This window comes from Callionymus lyra, chromosome 16, assembly GCF_982586985.1.
Source record: "Callionymus lyra chromosome 16, fCalLyr1.hap1.1, whole genome shotgun sequence".
NCBI lineage: Eukaryota > Metazoa > Chordata > Actinopteri > Syngnathiformes > Callionymidae > Callionymus > Callionymus lyra.
Window position 1 is genome coordinate 9,726,437 of NC_141833.1, and position 20,205 is coordinate 9,746,641.

The 20,205-nt window shown below is 39.4% G+C and overlaps 3 protein-coding genes across 6 annotated transcripts; all 3 read left to right on the forward strand.

Moving 5' to 3' along the window:
* Positions 1 to 1,111: 1,111 nt before the first annotated feature.
* agfg1b (ArfGAP with FG repeats 1b) lies at positions 1,112 to 9,825 on the forward strand. Of its 4 annotated transcripts, none has more exons than XM_087811161.1 (12): positions 1,112 to 1,435; positions 3,836 to 3,929; positions 4,189 to 4,304; positions 4,415 to 4,553; positions 4,627 to 4,783; positions 4,914 to 5,024; positions 6,089 to 6,227; positions 6,938 to 7,017; positions 7,092 to 7,184; positions 7,275 to 7,433; positions 8,578 to 8,672; positions 8,795 to 9,825. In XM_087811161.1, the coding sequence occupies exons 1-12, from the start codon at positions 1,269 to 1,271 to the stop codon at positions 8,852 to 8,854; spliced, it is 1,410 nt and encodes a 469-aa protein (XP_087667287.1). In that variant the 5' UTR covers positions 1,112 to 1,268; the 3' UTR covers positions 8,855 to 9,825. The 4 variants fall into 4 exon arrangements, with proteins under 4 accessions (XP_087667287.1, XP_087667288.1, XP_087667289.1 ...); XM_087811162.1 differs by having other exon boundaries at positions 7,095 to 7,184; XM_087811163.1 differs by having other exon boundaries at positions 4,917 to 5,024.
* Positions 9,481 to 12,378, forward strand: fbxo36b (F-box protein 36b). Its single transcript, XM_087811165.1, has 5 exons — positions 9,481 to 9,515; positions 9,994 to 10,134; positions 10,655 to 10,763; positions 10,880 to 11,052; positions 11,130 to 12,378. Exons 2-5 carry the CDS (start codon positions 10,039 to 10,041, stop codon positions 11,361 to 11,363), a joined length of 612 nt encoding a protein of 203 aa, XP_087667291.1. The 5' UTR covers positions 9,481 to 9,515; positions 9,994 to 10,038; the 3' UTR covers positions 11,364 to 12,378.
* Positions 12,379 to 15,609: 3,231 nt separating this feature from the next.
* Positions 15,610 to 19,396, forward strand: grk7a (G protein-coupled receptor kinase 7a). The gene is made up of 4 exons (XM_087811455.1): positions 15,610 to 16,469; positions 17,087 to 17,542; positions 18,671 to 18,951; positions 19,054 to 19,396. The coding sequence occupies exons 1-4, from the start codon at positions 15,873 to 15,875 to the stop codon at positions 19,394 to 19,396; spliced, it is 1,677 nt and encodes a 558-aa protein (XP_087667581.1). The 5' UTR covers positions 15,610 to 15,872.
* Positions 19,397 to 20,205: the final 809 nt, after the last annotated feature.

Here is a 20,205-nt window from a genome sequence, read left to right on the forward strand (position 1 = left end):
TAAATTTATTGCTGATAGATCCTTTATCTAAAAGAGCTGGCAGACTCTCGAAAATGAAACGGGAAAAAACGTGAATGAACAATATTATTGTTAAATGAACGTTATAATATACCAAACTGAAGGCTTGTGGCCAATTCCAGCCCCCATATCACTTGATGTGGCGCGTTGAATGGTTGGCTCAAATTATATTGATGTTAAAGATGATATTGTTAACTATAAAGATGCCGGTGTTGGTTTTGCTATAAAATAGAGATTATTGATGTTAATTGTTTTTCATATAAATGATGTCAGTGAAAAAACCCAGAGATAACTAAGATTTAGATTTATGTTCCAATAATCGAGATGATATCAGACTCATACTTCGTCTAAAAGACAGTTTGATATATACACCTTTTTCTGGAGCACAACATAGACTGCGAGAAGGTTTTCTGCTCCTGTTTTGACTGAGTTTGACATTTTTGGTCTAGATAAAAATGACACCTTTATTACAACATTAGCAAGTTTTTTTTTTAATGCATATGCTTTGTAAATAATAATATGCTTTTAATTTTTCTTTATTATGAAATCCTCTAATTATATGTACAAGCTTGGTTTGAGTGTGGTAGAACACAGATTATATTCTAGTTTTGCTGTTGATCAAATGAATAGTTGGATAAAATGAATTTTATTTATCTATCAAAAATCCCTACAATTTTCAGAAACAATACAGACACGTTAATATTATAGGCTTGCATTAGGACTATTTGAATAAAAAACATTATAGTAGCTCGCTTATTCAAATTAAATCCCGTTTTAAATGATGTCTTCAAGTCGTTGTCTTTTATGCACTTTGATGGCTTCTTTATGATGAAGAATAATCTTTATTTCATATATCTATAGCTAGATTATTTCTTTAATTTATATGGTAAGCAAAAAAACGTGTCTTTGTCATAAGTTATATAAAGTTGAGTCGATTTGTCATCAATCTCTTCTGCTTTAAATTCGTTCGAGTGACTTTCCCATTTGTATACATTGCTAACTATTCCAAACCGGTAGGTGGCGCATTGCTCGCGAGAGGCCGCTCGTCTCCCCCTTGATCCGCCAGCCCCAGAAGAAGTCATTTGTCAATCGCCCCAGTCTCGGCGAGCGTCTGCTTGGCCACCGCGGCGAGTCTGCCCGAAGACGCCCACCCTGTCCCGGGTCCTGCTGCACCGAACCTTCCCCCCCCACCCCCCCTCCACACACAACACACCTTCCATCCCGGTGGTCGCACGAAGCAGTTCCCGGTCATGGCGACGAGTGCGAAGCGAAAACAGGAGGAGACTCATCTGAAGATGCTCCGGGAAATGACGAGTCTGCCCGCGAATAGGAAATGCTTCGACTGCGACCAGCGCGGCCCGACCTATGTCAACATGACCGTGGGGTCCTTCGTGTGCACCACCTGCTCCGGCATCTTGTGAGTCAAGTCTTCATCCTCCATAGTTTTACTAGCCGCACCTTCAGTAAACACGTCTGTCTTCTCACTGCCTATTTAGGTCCGTTAGCTCGTGTACTAGCTTTCATTGAGGCCGTTCATTTGTTTTTAAATCAGCTGTCATATCAAAAATAACTCTCGTCTCGACTGTCATTTTAAATACTATTTATTCATTTAAACTGATAAATATGTTGCTTGAACAACAGCACGTCTTACAAAGGGAACCTGTTGTTGATGCGAACTTTTATCTTGAGATGAAAACACACCTAAAGATAAGACAGAACCCTGGGGTCCTTGAACGCATCATGTGTGGTGGGTTGAGATCGGAATGTTTCCCGTAAAATTGTTACGAAATCCTGACAAACGTTCCGTATTAAATCTGGGAAATATCGAATTACGCAAGTCATGTCACGCGATCGTTTTGTTGGAAGAATGGCATAGATATCGTTAAAAAAAATCAGAAACTTCTACTTACAGTTTTGTAAACACAACATAGGATTTCTTTAAGTAAGTAAATAAAGCAAAGCGCTTAAACAATCAGAACAGTATTCAATAAAGTATATATTTTAAAGATCAAGATAAAACTGATAACACAACAGGAGTTCCAGAAAATCAAGGAAAAGCCTATGCCAGTATAAAATAAAATAATGAAATAAGATAACACTTAGAAAAACAAAACCAAGACAGCCAATATATCACTTAACGATTATCATTTAACTTTTGGAACTGTAACCCTATTTTGTCTAATAACTAAAATGATGATGATGGAGGGATTTCAGTCAGTTCAGAACTCACTGAAATGATCTATGAAACATTAATTCCACACTTTCTCACACACTTAAGAAACATTAAAGAAACATCTTAAGACGTTTTTATTTGTTCAGGCTTTTCCTTGATTTTCTGGAACAACTGTTGTGTTATCAGTTTTATCTTGATCTTTAAAGTATATACTTTATTGAATATTGTTTTGATTGTTTAAGCGCTTTGTGACCCTGGTCTGGAACAGCGCTATACAAATAAAAATTACTTACTTACTTACACTGTCAAATGTATCAGCAACACAAAACAAATGAAAACTTAAAAGTACATTTACACGTAAACTTGTAATGTGGAATATATCAAGCATCTTGGTCTTTTTTTCAACAAGCACATTTTTCTTTTCTTTTTACCAATTTCTATATACACGTTTGTGTTTTTTAGTAGTTTTAGTCATTTATTTTGGTTGAACAAAATGGGCAACAGATGAGGATGGGTACTACAATAAAGAAAAATGACAATCTTCATTTTTAATTCCTTTTTTTTGTGGCAAGAAAATATGCATTGAGCAGCAATTCTCATATCCTGCCCAAAAAGCCACATCCTTGTGGATTCAAACTTCTGTTTTAATTCTGTAGATTCAACGGGAAATGTTCTGAAGCGACGTTGAGTCACACACTGGGTACAATGAGGGTTTTGACATCTGATTTCTGATTCATTTATTGCACCATATGCCGTTGAGCGTAACAGGAAGCATTTGGGCAGGAGGCGGGGAACACCCTGACCAGATCAGCATTCCTCAACAGGGTCAACACATAGGGGTCAAACAGCCATTCACTCACACCTTTAAACAGCTTAGTGTCTCTGTGGAGCATAACGTTGATGAATACTTTGTTTTACCTCACATTTTTCCATCCTTATTTTTTCAGAAATAGTTTTTCTAGGAACATGATTAAAGAATAACTAAAATAAAACCTATTCTATGTCCTAAATTTGAAATGTTTTTGTTTGTTTTATTTCGTTTTTTCTTTCTAATTTGAAGTTAAACAAGATCAGTTTGGATAACAGTGGTTTCCAATGTGGAGCCCTTGAGCAAGGTTCTTAGAGCAGTTGGTAGCTTTGAATAAAAGTGACTAGTAATCCTTTTGTACTATGTCTGTAAAATGCACTGCTACTTTTTGGATGCTACACTAATGCTGTGAAGTACCAACGCCTCTACCTAAAAAAAAAAAAAATGTAATTTTGAAAACTACAGTAACTTAGTGAAAGTTGTGTAACAAAACATCTATAAAATGTGCAAGTGTTTCAACCTGTGAATGTTGCTGGTCTTGGTTGGGTCTGTATGTTTCAGCTGAGGTGATGCTGGAATGTTAATGTAGGTGTGACCTAATTCCTGCTCCCAGACAAATGAACAATGTTGGAGGTTTTAAACAGTTAAGGTTTTCTGTCATAATCCCTGTACAACATGCTTTTATGTCCTCAACAAATAATGTTATGTCTCTGTTTATCCTGACATTGTTTTTATTTGTTTGATCATTTTTTTTACTCGTATTTCCTGGTGTAATTTACTATTATTTACGTAAACCGTTTGTTACCAAACTAATACACTTGGCTTCCTCCCCACAGGCGAGGGCTGAACCCCCCACACAGAGTCAAGTCCATCTCTATGACCACGTTCACGCAGCAAGAAATCGAGTTCCTCCAGAAACACAGCAACGAGGTAAAAACCTGCGTCTCTATATAAAGCCTCTCAATCGCTTCCACCTGTCTTTAATCCAAATGTGGTATTCGGGCATTTTTCTCAGTCCTGCTGCTTCGTCAACTTTATTGAAATTCCTCTGCTCCTTCTTTCTTCTCCTGTTTCTCCTCATCCCCTCCCCCCCCTTTTTTTTTACTTTCCCTCACCTCTTCCACACGAAAAAAAAACCCTTCCTAAATTCCCACTCTTCTCATTACTCCCCCCCTTTAACCCCCTGTAGGTCTGTAAACACATCTGGTTGGGCCTCTATGACGACAGGACATCAGTTGTTCCAGACTTCCGAGAGCCACAGAAAGTCAAAGAGTTCCTTCAAGAAAAATACGAAAAGAAAAGATGGTAAAATATGATTATTAAATGGAAAAATATGATGTTAGCATCAGAGAATCGCCGCTTTTAAAATAATAAAATCTGTGATCCTATGCAATAAAAAATGTTTGGACCTGCAGGTACGTCCCTCCTGACCAGGCGAGGGCAGTAGCGAGCGTCCAGGCCTCAGTGTCTGGATCCTCAGCCAGCAGCACCGGGAGCACCCCAGAAGTCCAACCTCTCAAGACTCTTCACCTCAACAAGACCCCACTCCGTCAAGTACGCTTTTATTTTCTGTCCGGCCAATATTCCGATTCAAACCTTCTTCTTTTTTCTTCTTCTTCTTCTTTAGTCTCCGGGCCTCGCTCGCTCCCATGCTCACGGCGCAGCTCAGGAGAAGAAGGTCGATCTGCTCGCGGACCTGGGGGGCGACATCTTCGCCGCCCCGCCGGGTCAGACCGCCAGCGCCACTAACTTTGCTAACTTTGCACATTTTCCCAGCCAGCCAGGTGAGACGCTCCCGCAGGTGTCTTCCATACGTTTGATCGGTTCATCATTTCATACATTACACATCAGTGTGTTGATGTCCATGTTGTGTATCTGTGTGTGTGTGTGCGTGCGTGTGTGTGTGTGTGGCAGCAGTACCTCAGGGTAACTCAAACTCCAACTTTGCCAACTTTGATGCGTTCGGAAACACTGCAATCCCATCCTATCTGAGCACATCACCCCTCTCAAAGTCCCATTCATCAGGTACCATCATCCATCTTTGTTGCTTGTGTCGCTCACCTCTGTGTGTGTTTCTTGTTTGACGTTAGCGAGTGATGTCGTAAATCATATTGAGATCCTTGAGCCGCATCTTCAATGAAGTATTCTTACTCTCTTGATATTGGAATTCAAATGTATAATATGTTGTATCGTATGAGTTGAAACTAAGGCGGTTAAAGCGGAAAAAAAGGTTTTATTTTAGAATTTTGTGTGTTGTATGTTGAAATGAAGTCAATGGTGGTGGCAGTGGTTTCATTCCACGTGTTTCTCAAATATTAATATATTAAGATGTTTTTTGGTTATTATGTGGATTCGTTTTTAGTTTATTTGTTTATAACTTCACTCTTAACATCTCACAAGGCTCAGAAAATACAACAAAAAAAATTCAATTAGTAAAAAACGGGTTGTCTTTATTATCTTGTTTTGACCATTTTTCTCATTTATTTATTTGAAAATATTTCTGAATCATGAATACAAATGTTCTTCTTTTAAAAGATGAATTAATCAAAAAATGTATAGCTTTCTAGCTTGTTCAAGTTAACTTGTGAGTAATTACGATCCAGTCCCCCAATATTTCCTACAGTATCGCAGACACTGAACGCAACACAAGACGTGAGACATGGCCAGTGGATCTTGAAGCGCATTTTAATAGTTTTGCTAATATTATCATATATTACAAAACCCTTTTATCACTTTTTTGTCAAGTAAATATTTGGCTAGTTTAAAATGATACACGGAAAATTAAACAAACATGAAAAAACTTGAATGTTAATGTTAAAACAACCCACAAAACAATATTTTATATATTTACATGTCAATATGTGCCATTTGTGTGATTGTTCATCAAACCATCTGTAATCCATATCACTTATTTTATTTTAACCTGTTTATTAAAAATCGGAACTGAAATTGAATCTATTTAAAACATTTATGTGGATGCTCTTTGATTTTAATCACTATTTCACCTCTGTTAAATTTCTTTCTATTCTATTTTTTTGCCTGCGAGCTTTAAAGAGACTAATTTGCGGCTGAAATCTCTCCATCAATAGGCGGAGGCGTGCCAATCCTGTCTATGTCCAGTGCTGTTCCTGCCCAGTCCCAGACGGGGAGCTGCACAGAGGACCGCTATGCTGCTCTGGCCGAGCTGGACAACGAGCTGAGCACCTCGGCTTCCACGGGTGTGCAGGGGTGAGCGGCTGCCAGCTACTCCCTCGCTGACGCACGCAGACACAATAGCACTGTTGTTGACGCGGCTCATCCACAAGAAACACTCTGTGAAATTAGCAAATTGGGCTTTTGTGGGTGATCAGAAAAGTGATTAAAAAATACTAAATCAGCATGTTTAGTTTGTTCCATATGAACCATGTTGTTTATAAGCAGCTACTACTTCTAGAGGCTTATTTGTAAGTAAGTAATTTTTATTTGTATAGCGCTTTTCCAGACCAGGGTCACAAAGCGCTTAAACAATCAAAACAATATTCAATAAAGTATATATTTTAAAGATCAAGATAAAACTGATAACACAACAGTAAGGTGGGTAAGAATCTGGTGAAACGGTGCGCAACACGATACAGAGTTTAGTTTTACAAAGTCGTAGCTGCTTTTGATTTTGTTCTGAAACCAAAATATGTCCGAATATCAGCTTTAAATGCTGCAATCGCCTGTATCCTCTTGTCCTCAGTCATCGCCGGTATCTAGCAAGATTTCATGGTCAGTGACGATGTTATGACTGCTGCCATCTAGTGGCTGGTAGTTGAATTGTAACACAACATTAAACCCATGTTAATGGTAAATAAAAAAAACAACTTGTCAATATTAACTTAATTTCACTTATATTTGGAAATGTCAAATGTAACAAAGAGGAAAATATAATCCTCATCTGATTGTTTTCTCGACAGGAATTTATATGGGCCAGTGCTGGGTTCGTCGCCGGCCCAGAATCAAGCGGTTCTGCCCGGCATGCAACCAGGATTTGGCGGTAAAGTCTTTGGCGACGACGCGGTTCCTTTGTCCGGCGTTTCTCTCATGTGCTTCTGTAAAAATGTGTCTCAGGAGTCGCTTCCACAAACCCCTTTGTCGCGGCCGCCGTGGCTCCTGACATGGCCACCAATCCCTTCCAGACCAACGGGCGAGGTCCAGCTGCAGGTAGGGTGTGTCGGATGTGGCGTCCGTAGACCGTCCTTAGAAGTCTGCTCCTTGTGTACACATACGTGTGTGTGTGTGTGTGTTTTGTAGCCTCCTTCGCTACCGGCTCTATGAGCATGCCCGCCGGCTTTGGAAACGCATCTTCCTACTGCCTCCCGACCAGTTTCAGCGGAACCTTCCAGCAACAGTTCCCTGGCCAGGCTCCCCTCCCTTACTCTCAGCCCGGGGCGTACCACCCTCAGTCCAATGGTCAGTAACCTCCCGCGGCCCCCGCCTCCTCCGGCCATAGCTGTGCAGTGTCCGTCACCGACGTCCGTTGACCCACAAACCAATGTTCGGTGACGGACACTGCACTGTGTGACATCATCGCTTTTGTAAACCAGAACCAACGTGTGTCGTGGATTTAGTTTTTTTTTGTTTTTATGTTCCCTTTTTTTCTCCGAAATATTTTAATGAACATTATCCATAATTATCATTTGTTTCTTGTCACATTTTAAAGGGTTCTTGCAGACGTGTGATTTATATGGAGCCCCCTACTGACCTCTAAACAACATGACACTGCTTTATGAAGCTTCATCAGATTATCAGTAGTTATTAGAATCAGAAAATTGTATTGCTAGTGTTTTAAACACAAAATAAGATTTTTTGTTTTTGGTCTCAGTACAGAATAAAATAATGAAATACGATAACACACACAAAAGGAACAGAAAAACTGAACCAAGCACCAATTGTCAAGTTGGTCTTAAGTTTAATCTCAAATGGCATCAGATTTGAATTTTACCTGCATTAAGCTTCAGCAGATGGTGATACATTCTTAAGTAACCAGCTCCTATGAACACAATATTTCCCACTTTCTAGTCAGAATATAAACCGTTAGTTCTTATAATACATAGAAGGCTCATGTATTACTCAAGTTTGAAAGAGTGTTGTTAGGAATTGTATGTATTTTGGGCTTTTTGAGAAAGAATGTAGGCCTGAAGAGAGATATTGAGGCTGTCAATCATCACCAGCAGAGCCAGTTTTCAAGAATGCTAATGGCTACAAGTCCACAAGCACAAATCTCAAAGTCACACCTAAATCTAAAATTTTATTTCAGCAAAAGTGTAGCTTTTAATTTTTTTGTTGAACCTCACCTGCAATGCTCACTTCCTGTGGTTCCTGTGTTCTTAACACACTTTAAATATTTATAAAAAAGGTTGATGGTAACGATGGGAATTAAAGGAAAAACAAATGTATATTGTTAATTTACTTTACTAATTAAGTCAAATGATTGAAGCCTATGTATTACATTAAGTAAAATGCAACATAATGATTTTAATATTCCTTAAACATATGTTTAATTAAAATAAAATCATTAATTCTACATGTCGTGTTTCTATTGTGTCACCACAAGGTCCAGCATTTCCAGTCTACGGTCCAAACAAAGCCTCCATGACGCCGTATCTTCAGGCCATGGCTGCTGCTGGCATGTCTAATAATCCATTCATGGTGAGTCTTTTCCGTTTTAATCTTGGTCACACTCATGCTATCATCGACCGTATCAAAATAGTTTCTTAACTCGTTTCATAAAAGCACCTGTTTGACGTTTAATTCTGTCCTTAACTCTTCAGGCCGGAGGTCCAGGCGGGGCGTTCCCCACAGGGTCATCCTCGACCAACCCTTTCCTGTAGCACAGCTTCAAGTCCTCACCAGCAGAGGGCAGCATGCAGCACATATTCCACAGTTGTCACACTATTTAGTGGCAGTACATTTCCTGAGAAAAAAAAAAAAAGACTTTCTCAAGCAAGTTTACACGGATATGAAGGAGTACAAAGGACTATATTGAAGACTGTTATTGGGGGGATGTACTGTTCTGGACTATTTACACTCTATACTATTATATGCTTTTTATTATTTGTTCATGACTGTAAGCTTTGTGCATATCATTTGTATTCGGACATAAGTATGTGCTATATAACTATGGTGAGTATAGAAACCACTACATATTATTGCAAGTTACCAATTTTAATATTCTTTCCATGTCCATCATCTGTGGTCGTACGAAAGTGTGGGAATGCACTTAGTTTTTGTTTTTTTAAACGGATGTTCCGAGAGAAAAAAAATGCCGATTAAGGGGATTTGCAAACAAGGGCCAACACAGTTTGGCTAACGGTCCCCAAGCACAAATCAAAGGCATCCAGGCGACGCCCTCTTTTGTCCTGTAACCAAAACATGAATGGTAGAGTTTTTTACAAGCCGGAGGAACGTTTAAAGGTGTCGCTCGTGCCACTGTCGGCAGATTCCCTCTGGTCCGAGCAGAGGAGTGCGAGACACGAGTCTCGTAATAAGGAGGTGAGACGGGACATGTGGTCCAGTGTCGGTCTTTAGAAATGTCTCTTGTTCGGTCGTGGGTCTCGTAGCACTCCACTGAAATATACCTTCTATTCTGACAAACTCCTAAAAACATTGTGCTGAAATTCTGTTTTTACTTGTTTCACTGTTTGTTTTTTTTCTGTTATTTTTTTTAAAACGAACTGAGGGTCCCCATTTGTGCCACCGATGACTAACAGTTAATGTGTTTCTTGGCTTTGCAAGAATAGATTAGTAACATGTACATATATAAATATATGTATAAATAAATTAAAGGATTTTTAACAAATTATATGCGTTGCTTTCTATTAATTGAACACTAGGTTTAAGATTTGATGTATTTAGTTTCTTCGGGAAATTAGGTATTTTTTTTGTAAATTTGTTGCAAATGTAAAACTGATTTATTATAGATGTGATTTTAGTGTAAATATATATATGTTTTATTTGCTCCGTCTTCTAGTTCAGTACCTGACTCCCTGAAGCGGTTGTCAAGGCAACAACAAACATGGCGTCTGCGTTGCCAGACCCGCTTCTGGAACTCGCAGGTCCAGGTGTTGCACCTGATAAGAACTTCTACTGCTTTACTGTCTCTAAGACAGAGGTAAGTCTTGCACAACTTCTCTGGACTCATGCAACCGCGCACTATCCCGCTTTCCTTTATTTTCTATGTAACTTCCGACGATGTTTTTCCCCCTCATTCATCTTTAGCTTTTAGCATGATAGCATAGCATCACATAAACTAGCATGCTAACCGAGTTACAAACTTATTTCCCTCCTCAATTAAAATAAAATAAAACCATGCCTTATTACTACTTTCATTCTTTATTCACTTCTTATTCACTTGGTGTTACCTATTTTAGAGCAATCATTTTATTTTTAAAGTTAGTAAAAGTTTTGGGGCCTCGTGGTTTACAATGGTAAAAACAAATGTTATATATTTATTTCTAAAACAGTAACATTGTAATTGAAAGCTGCACTACAAATGAATATAGACATGGTACATTTATAAAAAAACGTTGTACATGTATCCTATTTGTTGATTTTTGTGTATTAATATTAGCTCAACCTTAAGCACTTCCTTAATATTGATCAAATGTCAATGTTTGTGATGTCATTTCCAGGTAGTATGGAGATGGTGGAAGATTTCTCCGAGGATCATAGACAGGATGGCTCGGCCTGGAGAGACGACAGAGACCCTTGAGGAGTTCTTGGAAGATGTTCCACTGCACCGTAAGATTTATTTTTTTCAAGCCTGAGAAATGAAATAGATAAGGGTCAATAATTTCCACAATGTAGTTTTGCCTTCTCTATCCCTGGTGACATGGTAAAAGTCAGATGTTTTCCAGATCTAGTCCAAAAGATATTTGGTCGTGGGATCTTGTTGTATGCCAAGGGACTGTGCGAAGGTCAGTACGGATATATAAACCATCTCTCTGACGCACTAGTCCTGCGCATACTAAGTTTTCTAGAGCTGGAAGATGTAGCTCAATTTGCGGTGACTTCGCGGAAGTTCCGGCGGGTGAGTTGAACTCGGGGGAGGGGATTCTTTTTTTTTCTTTTGGCATTCGCGATGAAGAAACCCTGTTCCTCTTCTAGATCTGTGCGTCGGAGACGTTTTGGGAGCAGGTGGTGAGGGAACGCTTCAGCAGCCTTCCCTTGGACATCGAGACTCTGGCAGAAGAGGTGAGCTGGCGCAGCATCTTCTTCGCTAGCAAAGTTGAGCTCCAGAAGATGATCCGGCGCAGCAGAGAAGCCAAAGAAGTCGTTCCAAATGATCCAAAACAGGAGAAAAATGAATCGGATTCTGGAAGCTCAGACTTTGACTTTTAACGAGTCCTGGATTTTTCCGACTTTAGGTTCAATTAACCCTGAGTCAAGTAAAGGGAAAACTAAAAAAATGATGTTGCTGGGAAATGCTGTCAAAGATCCAGATGATTTCAAGCCGTTACAAAAATATATCCGCAGTAGGTCACATGACCCCGCCTTCAGCATTCCCCTGCGTCTGCTGGCATCTTACAGTTTAAATTCTAAATATCTCAGGAACTTGAAAATCCCAGATTTGAATAACGCAACATACAGTTAAAATATAAACTCATATAAAAACAATTGAGCCAAACATGTATTTAGCATTCAGTGACAATTTCAATGGAGTTGTCATGGTTTTAAAACTTTCCTACATCAATCAAACCTTATTTTCTACTATTATACAATATTTTGAGATTGAAAATGAATAGAAAAAACATTACTAAATAATTCCTGCTATCTTCATTGCTGTTTATTTTCATTAAACAAAAACTATTTACTCGTTAGTGTTTTTGTTGTTAATGTTGCTGACTTCATATCATGTGTTTAGCATCAATGTTTGATGCTAATGATGCTAATAATATCTGTCATGACTATGATGGTAATTTCTTCCAATTCCATCTTAGATTCCAGGAAGTCTACTCATTCCTGATGGTTTTTCCTGACACTTATTGTCCTGGAATTTGTTTAATTCCATCTCAATATTTTGTGCTAACATTGACTTAAGTTGCATTTTGATTACTAGCATTAGCTTTGTTAGCTCTGCTAACATTAGCATCACTACTCCCACTATATCCAGAGTCAATTATACGCTATTTTTTCAAAGTTTTATGGAAATATGTTTTGTGGTCTTCCAGATTTAGCCATTTTTAACCTCTTGGATCCATTTTTCGCATGTAATGGAATTCACGTTTTTATAAATGATCTGAAATGTTCATTCTAGTGCCACAGAGGTTATATTTTTATTTCTATAATTTTAATCTTGTTTTTTATCAGTTTATGTTACGTATCTTGATGTATTTTTCCTTTTAAATGTTTTTGTTTCTTGTTTGCTTGGTTATTATTATTGTTTCTAATGTTATTTATGTTGTGATCTATATTGTCTGTGTGTTCATTAAATAATAATAAAAACAATCAAATGGTTTCAGTTGCAACACCCTTTCTTAATACAAATTATGGATTTTTGTTGCCCTAAAAAGCAGCTATGTAGTTATTTTAACCAAGGTCAATATAATTCTTTAACCTTTTTCTACAAGACTTTACATCTCAAACATTTAAAATCAAGTTTGGAAAATATTTTTACTTTTGTTACACGAGAATTACATCTCTAATAATATAAATACAAATGACTTACCTACTTACTTACTACTATTAGTTATCACTAGTTATCAATATTTTTGCGATGGATACCCTGGTGCAATGGTATTTTCATCACTTATCATAATCAGTATTTTTTTTATCCCTATTTTCATAGATCTTTCTGCAATTCTCTTCTTTTCCTGTAACAGTTGTGTGTCTGTTGTGTCTGTATTTCTATTGACCCTTGAGTCTGGATACATGTATATTTTGAAAAAACGTTTCTTTGATTAAAAGGTGTGCCTAAACCCGTTATATTATACATGTATTTATTTATTATTCAATATTCAAAATGTGCTAAAAATGGATCATAACAAAGTTCATTGTATCACATTAAATAGTTTACGTCTGTCCTGTAGGGGGCGCAGTCAGAAAGAAAAACACAATGCAGATCATCCAGGCGCGTCAGTGAAAGTGTAGTAACGCTGCAATTATTGTGTAACAGACTGAAGACATATAGAGCGAATAAAGACGATAAAAAACATCATGTTTCTCCTGGAAAACCTTTAGTGTGACGACTCAAAATTATAAGCACGATATAAATCTAAATTACTTACTTACTTATAGTATTATTATTGTCATTTAAAACAGGAATCTCCCTCTTTAAATGATCCTAATCACAAGATGAACATATTCCCCCCAAAAAACATGAGTCTACTCTCAAGTCAAACTCTTTCCAGGTGTTTCAGTGTGAAGTGACCAGAGTTGCACTTCTTCTGATTTGCCCTGGAAAGCAGATTAACCCTCTGTCAACGCTTAAGCTGGCTTTACTGCTATGTACACCTTGTTTGTGCGCTCTGGGGTTCCTGTGCAAGCTCACTCATCTCATTGGTGGGTTTTCCTCATTTCAAACCTGACCCCCAATGATTCATGAACTCATGATTAAAGGGTAAAATGGTTCAGATCTGAACCAGGAGACTCGGTCGGGCTCTGGTCCGATGAGCTGAAAACCCCATAAGAGGATGGAGACAAAGTAGACCGAGCAGAAGACCACGTGGGCGTTAAGATGAAGAAGAAACCATCTTAACCTTTACTCCCTCGTAAGATGAAGATTATCCTCCTATAGCTTTAAAGAAACAGACCATGCAAAGATCAAACCATCTCAAGACGTCAAAAAATGTTGAGCGCCGCGGTCAAGCAGGATTTGACCACATGGATTCACAACGATGTGTATTTACGGCTTTTGGGACTTCGTCACGATGACGGAGATGCTGGATCGGTCCACTCGTGGATCCATTGAGACTGTAATGTCATCCGGGCACACACTGTGACCCCTTTTTCTGACTCTGTAAAAAGATGGTCTATTTCAGTCGACTCAAGAAGCTTAAAAGTAACCAGGACTTAGGCTTGAATCAGGGGGTCTACCTGAGTGTTTGTAATACCTCTAATATGATGGTTCACAGGGAAATGTCTTAGAATTATTTAAAGTTTACATTTTAACTTTAAATCTGTAAATGTTATACAATCCTACAGTTTGAATCATAAAGAGTTTGAATATATCTTACACATATCATATATATCATCATCATATCATATCGTAGAATTGTGCACTTTTTTTTAAAACTGAATTCAATCAATTTTCAACTGTATTCAAACTAATTTAATCTGTTATCAAATATGTACACACTACAGGATACACTGAATTCAACAATTTTCAACTATAATATAATAATTTTCAACTATAATCAAACCATTTTCAACTTTAATCAAACCATTTTAAACTATAATATAACAATTTTCAACTATAATCAAACAATTTTCAACTACAATTAAACAATTTTCAACTATAATCAAACCATTTTCAACTATAATATAATAATTTTCAACTATAATCCAACCATTTTAAACTATAATCAAACAATTTTCAACTATAATCCAACCATTTTAAACTATAATCAAACAATTTTCAACTATAATCAAACCATTTTAAACTATAATCAATACAATGTATTTTGTTCTTAATAGGTTGCTCTTGTTTTGTACGCATTGCTATCGTACATCTTGTCAAGAGGGACACAATTCCATTTCAGAATCCCTGCTTTGCTGGACATATTCAAGCTCTTTTGTAGATATAAAGAAGTGTTACCAAGTATATATCTATAATTTCTTCTTGCTTTCTCCTAAATAGTAATCCCCAGAACTTCTAACTAGAGAAGAGAGAAGCCACCTGGCAAGATACCTGGAGATTCAACTTGCTTAGGAGAAAGTTATTTCAGCCAGTGTCTTTTAATAGGTGTTGAATCACAGGGACGTAACCCAACGGGCCCTTGGGCAAGTTCCTCGTCGATGTATTGTTAGCTGTGTTGGATAAAAGCGTTTACTCTAATGTTTAATTGTACTGTAATCTTTCGACCATGTTAGATACGATGTCTTCATGACTGATCTCACAAGATTTTGGGGCAGGAACTGTTTAGCGTTCCATAATTATCAGAAGAGACACAATGGTTATGGTAGACACTTTAAAAGGGACAATCGTAAAGTGCAACTCAACTAAACTTGCGCCGTCCTTATTTTAGATTTGAAGTCAAACTCATTGAAATCAGTTTCACTACAGTACTACGAAGGCTAAAGGCTAAATTAGCACACTGACATCTACACCAGAGGGAGGAGCAGACAGTAGTGCGGTGAGCTTTGGATCTGATGTTGTGTTGCGACTGTCAGAGATACAAGATAATAAAGACGTTAAGTCTTAATCCACTCAGCCGGGAGCAGGTTCCAGGCTCGTCTCGACCGTGTTTTCCAAATGCATCTACGTTCACAGTGGCCCATCAGAAACTGCTGATTTCATTTGTCAGTATATCGGATGATTCTGAGTGTTTCCGCCAGCGTTGAGACAGGTCACCAGACCACTGCCAGAGACTACTGAGCACAGTGGACAAGTTTAGAGATTTACAAAGCCTCTTATGACCGAGCCCGCTTATGATTCCCTTTCTGTGCACAGCATCCTCGAATAGACCGCACAAAGATCCTTAAGTCGAAATCCCTCCCTGGTAGTTAATTCTAAATGAGTAATTACTGGGTGTGTCAGTGTGTCTTTGGTTTGCAGGTAGGTTGGGCAAAGGAGCTCACTTTCGACCTTGCACCTTCGCAGATACAGCAAGAGTCGTACGAGGGCCACTTTGGTGCGTTGCTGCAGAACCCAGTTGGTTAGGGGGAGAAAGACCACAAACAGCTGCCAAAATGTGTGACATGGGGGGACTGGATAACCTGGTGGCCAACACGGCCTACCTGAAGGCTCAAGGAGGGGATGACAAGGAGATGAAAAAGCGTAGGCGAAGCCTGGCGTTGCCCAAGTCCGAACAATGCGCCGCCACGAGAGCCGCCATTGAGAAGGAATTTACCACCATCTGCGAACGACAGCCGATCGGGAAAAAGTTTTTCCGTCAGTACCTGGCGACCAACCCCAATTACAAGCTCGCTGCTGAATTCCTGGACGAGCTGTACGACTGGGATCTTGCAGAAGGGGCGACAAAAGACAAGTCTCGTCAGAACATCATCAACAAGTACTGCAAAGCCGACTCCAAGTCGTTCCTCACTTTCCTCAGCGGGGAGGCGGCCGACAAGTGCAAGGCCGTCACAACGGCCACTTTTGACGAAGTGATGAAAGGGAAAGTTCAGGATAGCGTGAGAGAGTATCTGAAGGATAAACCATTTTCTGATTACATGGCGAGCCCATTCTTTGATAAGTTTCTGCAGTGGAAAGAATATGAGAAACAGCCCATCAGTGACAAATACTTTTACGAGTTCAGGACCCTGGGAAAAGGAGGCTTCGGAGAGGTAAGTCAACCACGCTTTTATTTGAAAAATAAAAAACCTCTTCATAGCTAAAACTTGTGATGATTGATGAAGAAGGATATACTACTTGGTGGGATGTCCTAAGGCTCTTTTTTTTTAAACCATCACAACAGATTATAGATTTGCTTGGCATTAGCAAGTAACACTGTTACCCAGGAAAGGAAGCTTTAAAGATGTAGTATTTTTAGAAGGACATTACTGTTCATAACGGTAAGGTCATTACAGGGATTTAAAAGGCCTGTAAAGTAACAGAAAGATGTACCTGCTGAGTGAGCCTGTATCGCTTTGCTAGCGGCTACCACATGTTGTAGTAAGTGCTGATGAAAACATTCACAAGGGAAGAAGTTTTAGTATGATTATGGTACAGCTGAAGTACCAAGCATCAAGTCTCAAGGAGTTACTAATGTCTGAAATGCTATCATTTCCCATTCTAAGTGTATACCTTCACCAATAAAGACTTAATATAAAATGTGGGGTTTGAGACAAGTTACTATTCGTTAAGATAGTAAACTAAACTTCCACTGAACTGTATAAGCGTCAGTTAATCTCTGTGCCTTTTCTTGGTATTCTCGTAATATGAGATCTGGATGTTTCTCTAGGTGTGTGCTGTTCAAGTAAAGAACACGGGACAGATGTACGCCTGCAAAAAGTTGTGTAAAAAGCGTCTGAAGAAGAAGAACGGTGAGAAGATGGCCCTGCTGGAGAAGAAAATCTTGGAGAAGGTCAACAGCCTGTTCCTAGTAAACTTGGCATATGCATACGACAGTAAGACCCACCTGTGCCTTGTCATGACCCTGATGAACGGCGGAGACCTCAAGTACCACATTTACAACATGGGCTATGACGGCAAGGGAGTGGACAAAGGCATTGAGATGAAGCGCATCATCCATTACACCGCCCAGATCACCACTGGCATCCTGCATCTGCACGAAATGAATATCATATACCGTGATATGAAGCCGGAGAACGTGTTGCTCGACAGCCAAGGCCAGTGCCGACTCTCTGATCTGGGTTTGGCCATCGAGCTCCGTCCTGAGAAGACGGTCACACAAATGGTAAGATCGCCCACAACCATCTCCCGCGTTTGTGTCCAATCTCTTCACACTGATATTTTTTGTTAAGTATGTGGATGTAAGTCTGTGGATGAGCCAGTTTGAGAACACCTCATCCCCTCCTGTCTGTTAGCTCGCCTCAAATTGACCGTAAGGCTAAACCGTCTCGGACAATCTGTCAGTCCCAATAGGGGGTTTCAAGGTAAATCCGGACACGGATTACCAGATGTCCTAAAGATCACGGTAATGGGTGTCTTGGAACCAGTTGTATAAGTCATCGTATGCTTTAGCAGTCGGCCATCTTTGAAGAGTTGATGACCTCAAGGTGAGGTGATGGCAAAATCAATTGATAACCCATGACTGTATGAAAATCACTTTAAGTTAAAGTAAATAATGATACATGTTTGACTCCTAATACAGAGATAGTAGTTCAAGATAGCCCTTTGGAAAACTTTTCGGTGGAATCAAAATTAGAAACTTTTATAGCCAGTGTTATAAACATAGGGATTTGATGTGGTGTCAGTACAGAATAAAACAAAAAGGAAATAAAACACAAAATAAGCAATAGAAAACAGAACCAAGCTCCAAGGCAGCCATTCTGCAGTGTCTTGAAACACGTTATGAAAACCTTCCAACCCATATATCCAAAAAAAAGGTTTGTGTACCCCATAGATGTATCTGCTTTTGAATTAGCCGTATCACAGCTGCAAAGGTACATGGAGGTTTCATCTTTGACTTACCTGCAGTAGCAAAGAGTAAGCCCTGTCCGTTAAGCTCATTATGCATTACGTTGATGATGTTCAGCCAGCCAGGGCGACTGGGCTAACCTTCTGTGCTAGAGGCTAGCTTTGGCTCCGTAATCCTCTTTGTGGGTATTACACAAGTCTGTCCCTTATCAGATTGACAGGTAAAAATGCTGAACATGGCAACAATCGTCTGCAAATGTAGTTTCTGTGATTGCGATGGATCATAAAAATGCACAGAGGATCCAAGGAGTGACCAAAACCAGTTGAAATGCCTGAGAGACAATGATCAACACATTGGAATTCGTCCATCCTAGCGTGTTACCGAAATACCTAGCTGTCACAATCTAAATGGAAAAGCCTAACAACGTGTCTGTCCTTTCTTCAGGCCGGCACCAATCAGTACATGGCCCCTGAGATTGTTAGCAAAACCCCCTACAGGACGTCTGTGGACTGGTGGGCTCTTGGCTGCAGTATCTACGAGATGGTGGCTGGTTATACACCTTTTAAAGGCCCCGATAGCAAGAAGGAGAAGGTTGAGAAGGAAGAGGTCCAGCGTCGTATCGTCAACGAAGAGCCAAAGTGGGAGCACAAGTGTTTCGATGCTACCACAAAGGACGTTATCCAGCTGTTTTTAAAGAAGAACCAAGAGGAGCGCCTGGGCGTGAGGTAAGTCTTCCCTCTCTTTTTATCATGAGGTTGCATTTGAAGATGGTACGTCTTTAGAGTCCGTCCTTTTAACGAACAATGTGTCTCTTCTTTTACAACTAGAAACAACAAGGAGGATCCCAGGAAGCACGCATGGTTCAAAACCATCAACTTCCCTCGTCTGGAAGCCGGACTAGTGCCACCGCCATGGGTACCAAAGCCCAACGTCGTCTATGCCAAAGACACTGACGACATCGCCGAATTCTCCGAAATAAAAGGCATCGAGTTTGACGCCAAGGATGATAAATTTTTCAAGGAGTTCAGCACCGGGGCTGTACCTATTCCCTGGCAGCAGGAGATGATCGAAACAGGACTGTTTGATGAGCTGAATGATCCCAGCAGGAAAGAAGGAGGAGGCGGAGATGCTGATGACGGGAAGAAGTCCGGCACATGCATAGTGCTGTGAGCATATTTCAATTAAACCAGTCACAACATTTTGGGTTTTCCTCGGTCAGATGCGTCTCCACATTGCTATCAAAGATGGTTTTACGATCAAGCTAAGGCTGAGCATCTTTTCTGATAAGAGAGAGAGAGGTACTATTCTGCTCTCCTGTGAGGAGACCCCCTGCACCTGAAGGTTGAGTAAAAGAGGACTTTGAAGCGTTCTCTTTCTACTACTTACTGCACATACAGTGCTCATCAAATCATTGAGACTCAAAATACAAACGTCTTCAGATGATAGCAACTGAAGACCTTTGATCCAGAAGTTACATAGTATTCAATAAGGATGTCAAAATGGTGGTATTTCTTTTTCTGAGTTTGGGATCCAGATGGATCTTTAGAATTTGAACGGAACAACACTGGTTTACTCTACGTAAGTGCTTTCAATGAAAAAAGTAGTACCTGAATGATGGCAACTTACCTCATACGTATATGCGATTAGTTCATTTTAGTTTTATAAAAACAATGATGTATATATTGTATATACAGAGATATGTCTATGCAAATGGTCCAAAACGGATTGGCTAGTTAAGAGGATGAAAAATACAACTCGGCTCTTGGTGCTACGAGGCTAGTCCAGTAGATATGGACCCTGGCCGGCCAACCGTGGTACCTCGCACTGAGCTCGGTAGACACTTTAACTAGCTCTTTAATTCTTGTATATCTTGTCCCATCAGTCAAGTTTGGGAGTTTTCCCAACATTGATACTAGTTTTACCTAAAATGTTACACATGTAAATGGAATTAAATGTACTTGTAAATATAAAAGACAGGA

Excerpts from the sequence above, each read along its gene's own strand:
- fbxo36b (XM_087811165.1), top strand. The coding sequence starts at position 10,039 with ATGGCGTCTGCGTTGCCAGACCCGCTTCTGGAACTCGCAGGTCCAGGT. Across the intron at positions 10,764-10,879 it reads GGAAGATGTTCCACTGCACC|ATCTAGTCCAAAAGATATTT; the intron begins GTAAGATTTATT and ends GATGTTTTCCAG. Across the intron at positions 11,053-11,129 it reads CTTCGCGGAAGTTCCGGCGG|ATCTGTGCGTCGGAGACGTT; the intron begins GTGAGTTGAACT and ends TTCCTCTTCTAG.
- agfg1b (XM_087811161.1), top strand. The coding sequence starts at position 1,269 with ATGGCGACGAGTGCGAAGCGAAAACAGGAGGAGACTCATCTGAAGATG. Across the intron at positions 1,436-3,835 it reads ACCACCTGCTCCGGCATCTT|GCGAGGGCTGAACCCCCCAC; the intron begins GTGAGTCAAGTC and ends TCCTCCCCACAG. Across the intron at positions 3,930-4,188 it reads TCCAGAAACACAGCAACGAG|GTCTGTAAACACATCTGGTT; the intron begins GTAAAAACCTGC and ends AACCCCCTGTAG.
- grk7a (XM_087811455.1), top strand. The coding sequence starts at position 15,873 with ATGTGTGACATGGGGGGACTGGATAACCTGGTGGCCAACACGGCCTAC. Across the intron at positions 16,470-17,086 it reads GAAAAGGAGGCTTCGGAGAG|GTGTGTGCTGTTCAAGTAAA; the intron begins GTAAGTCAACCA and ends ATGTTTCTCTAG. Across the intron at positions 17,543-18,670 it reads AGAAGACGGTCACACAAATG|GCCGGCACCAATCAGTACAT; the intron begins GTAAGATCGCCC and ends TCCTTTCTTCAG.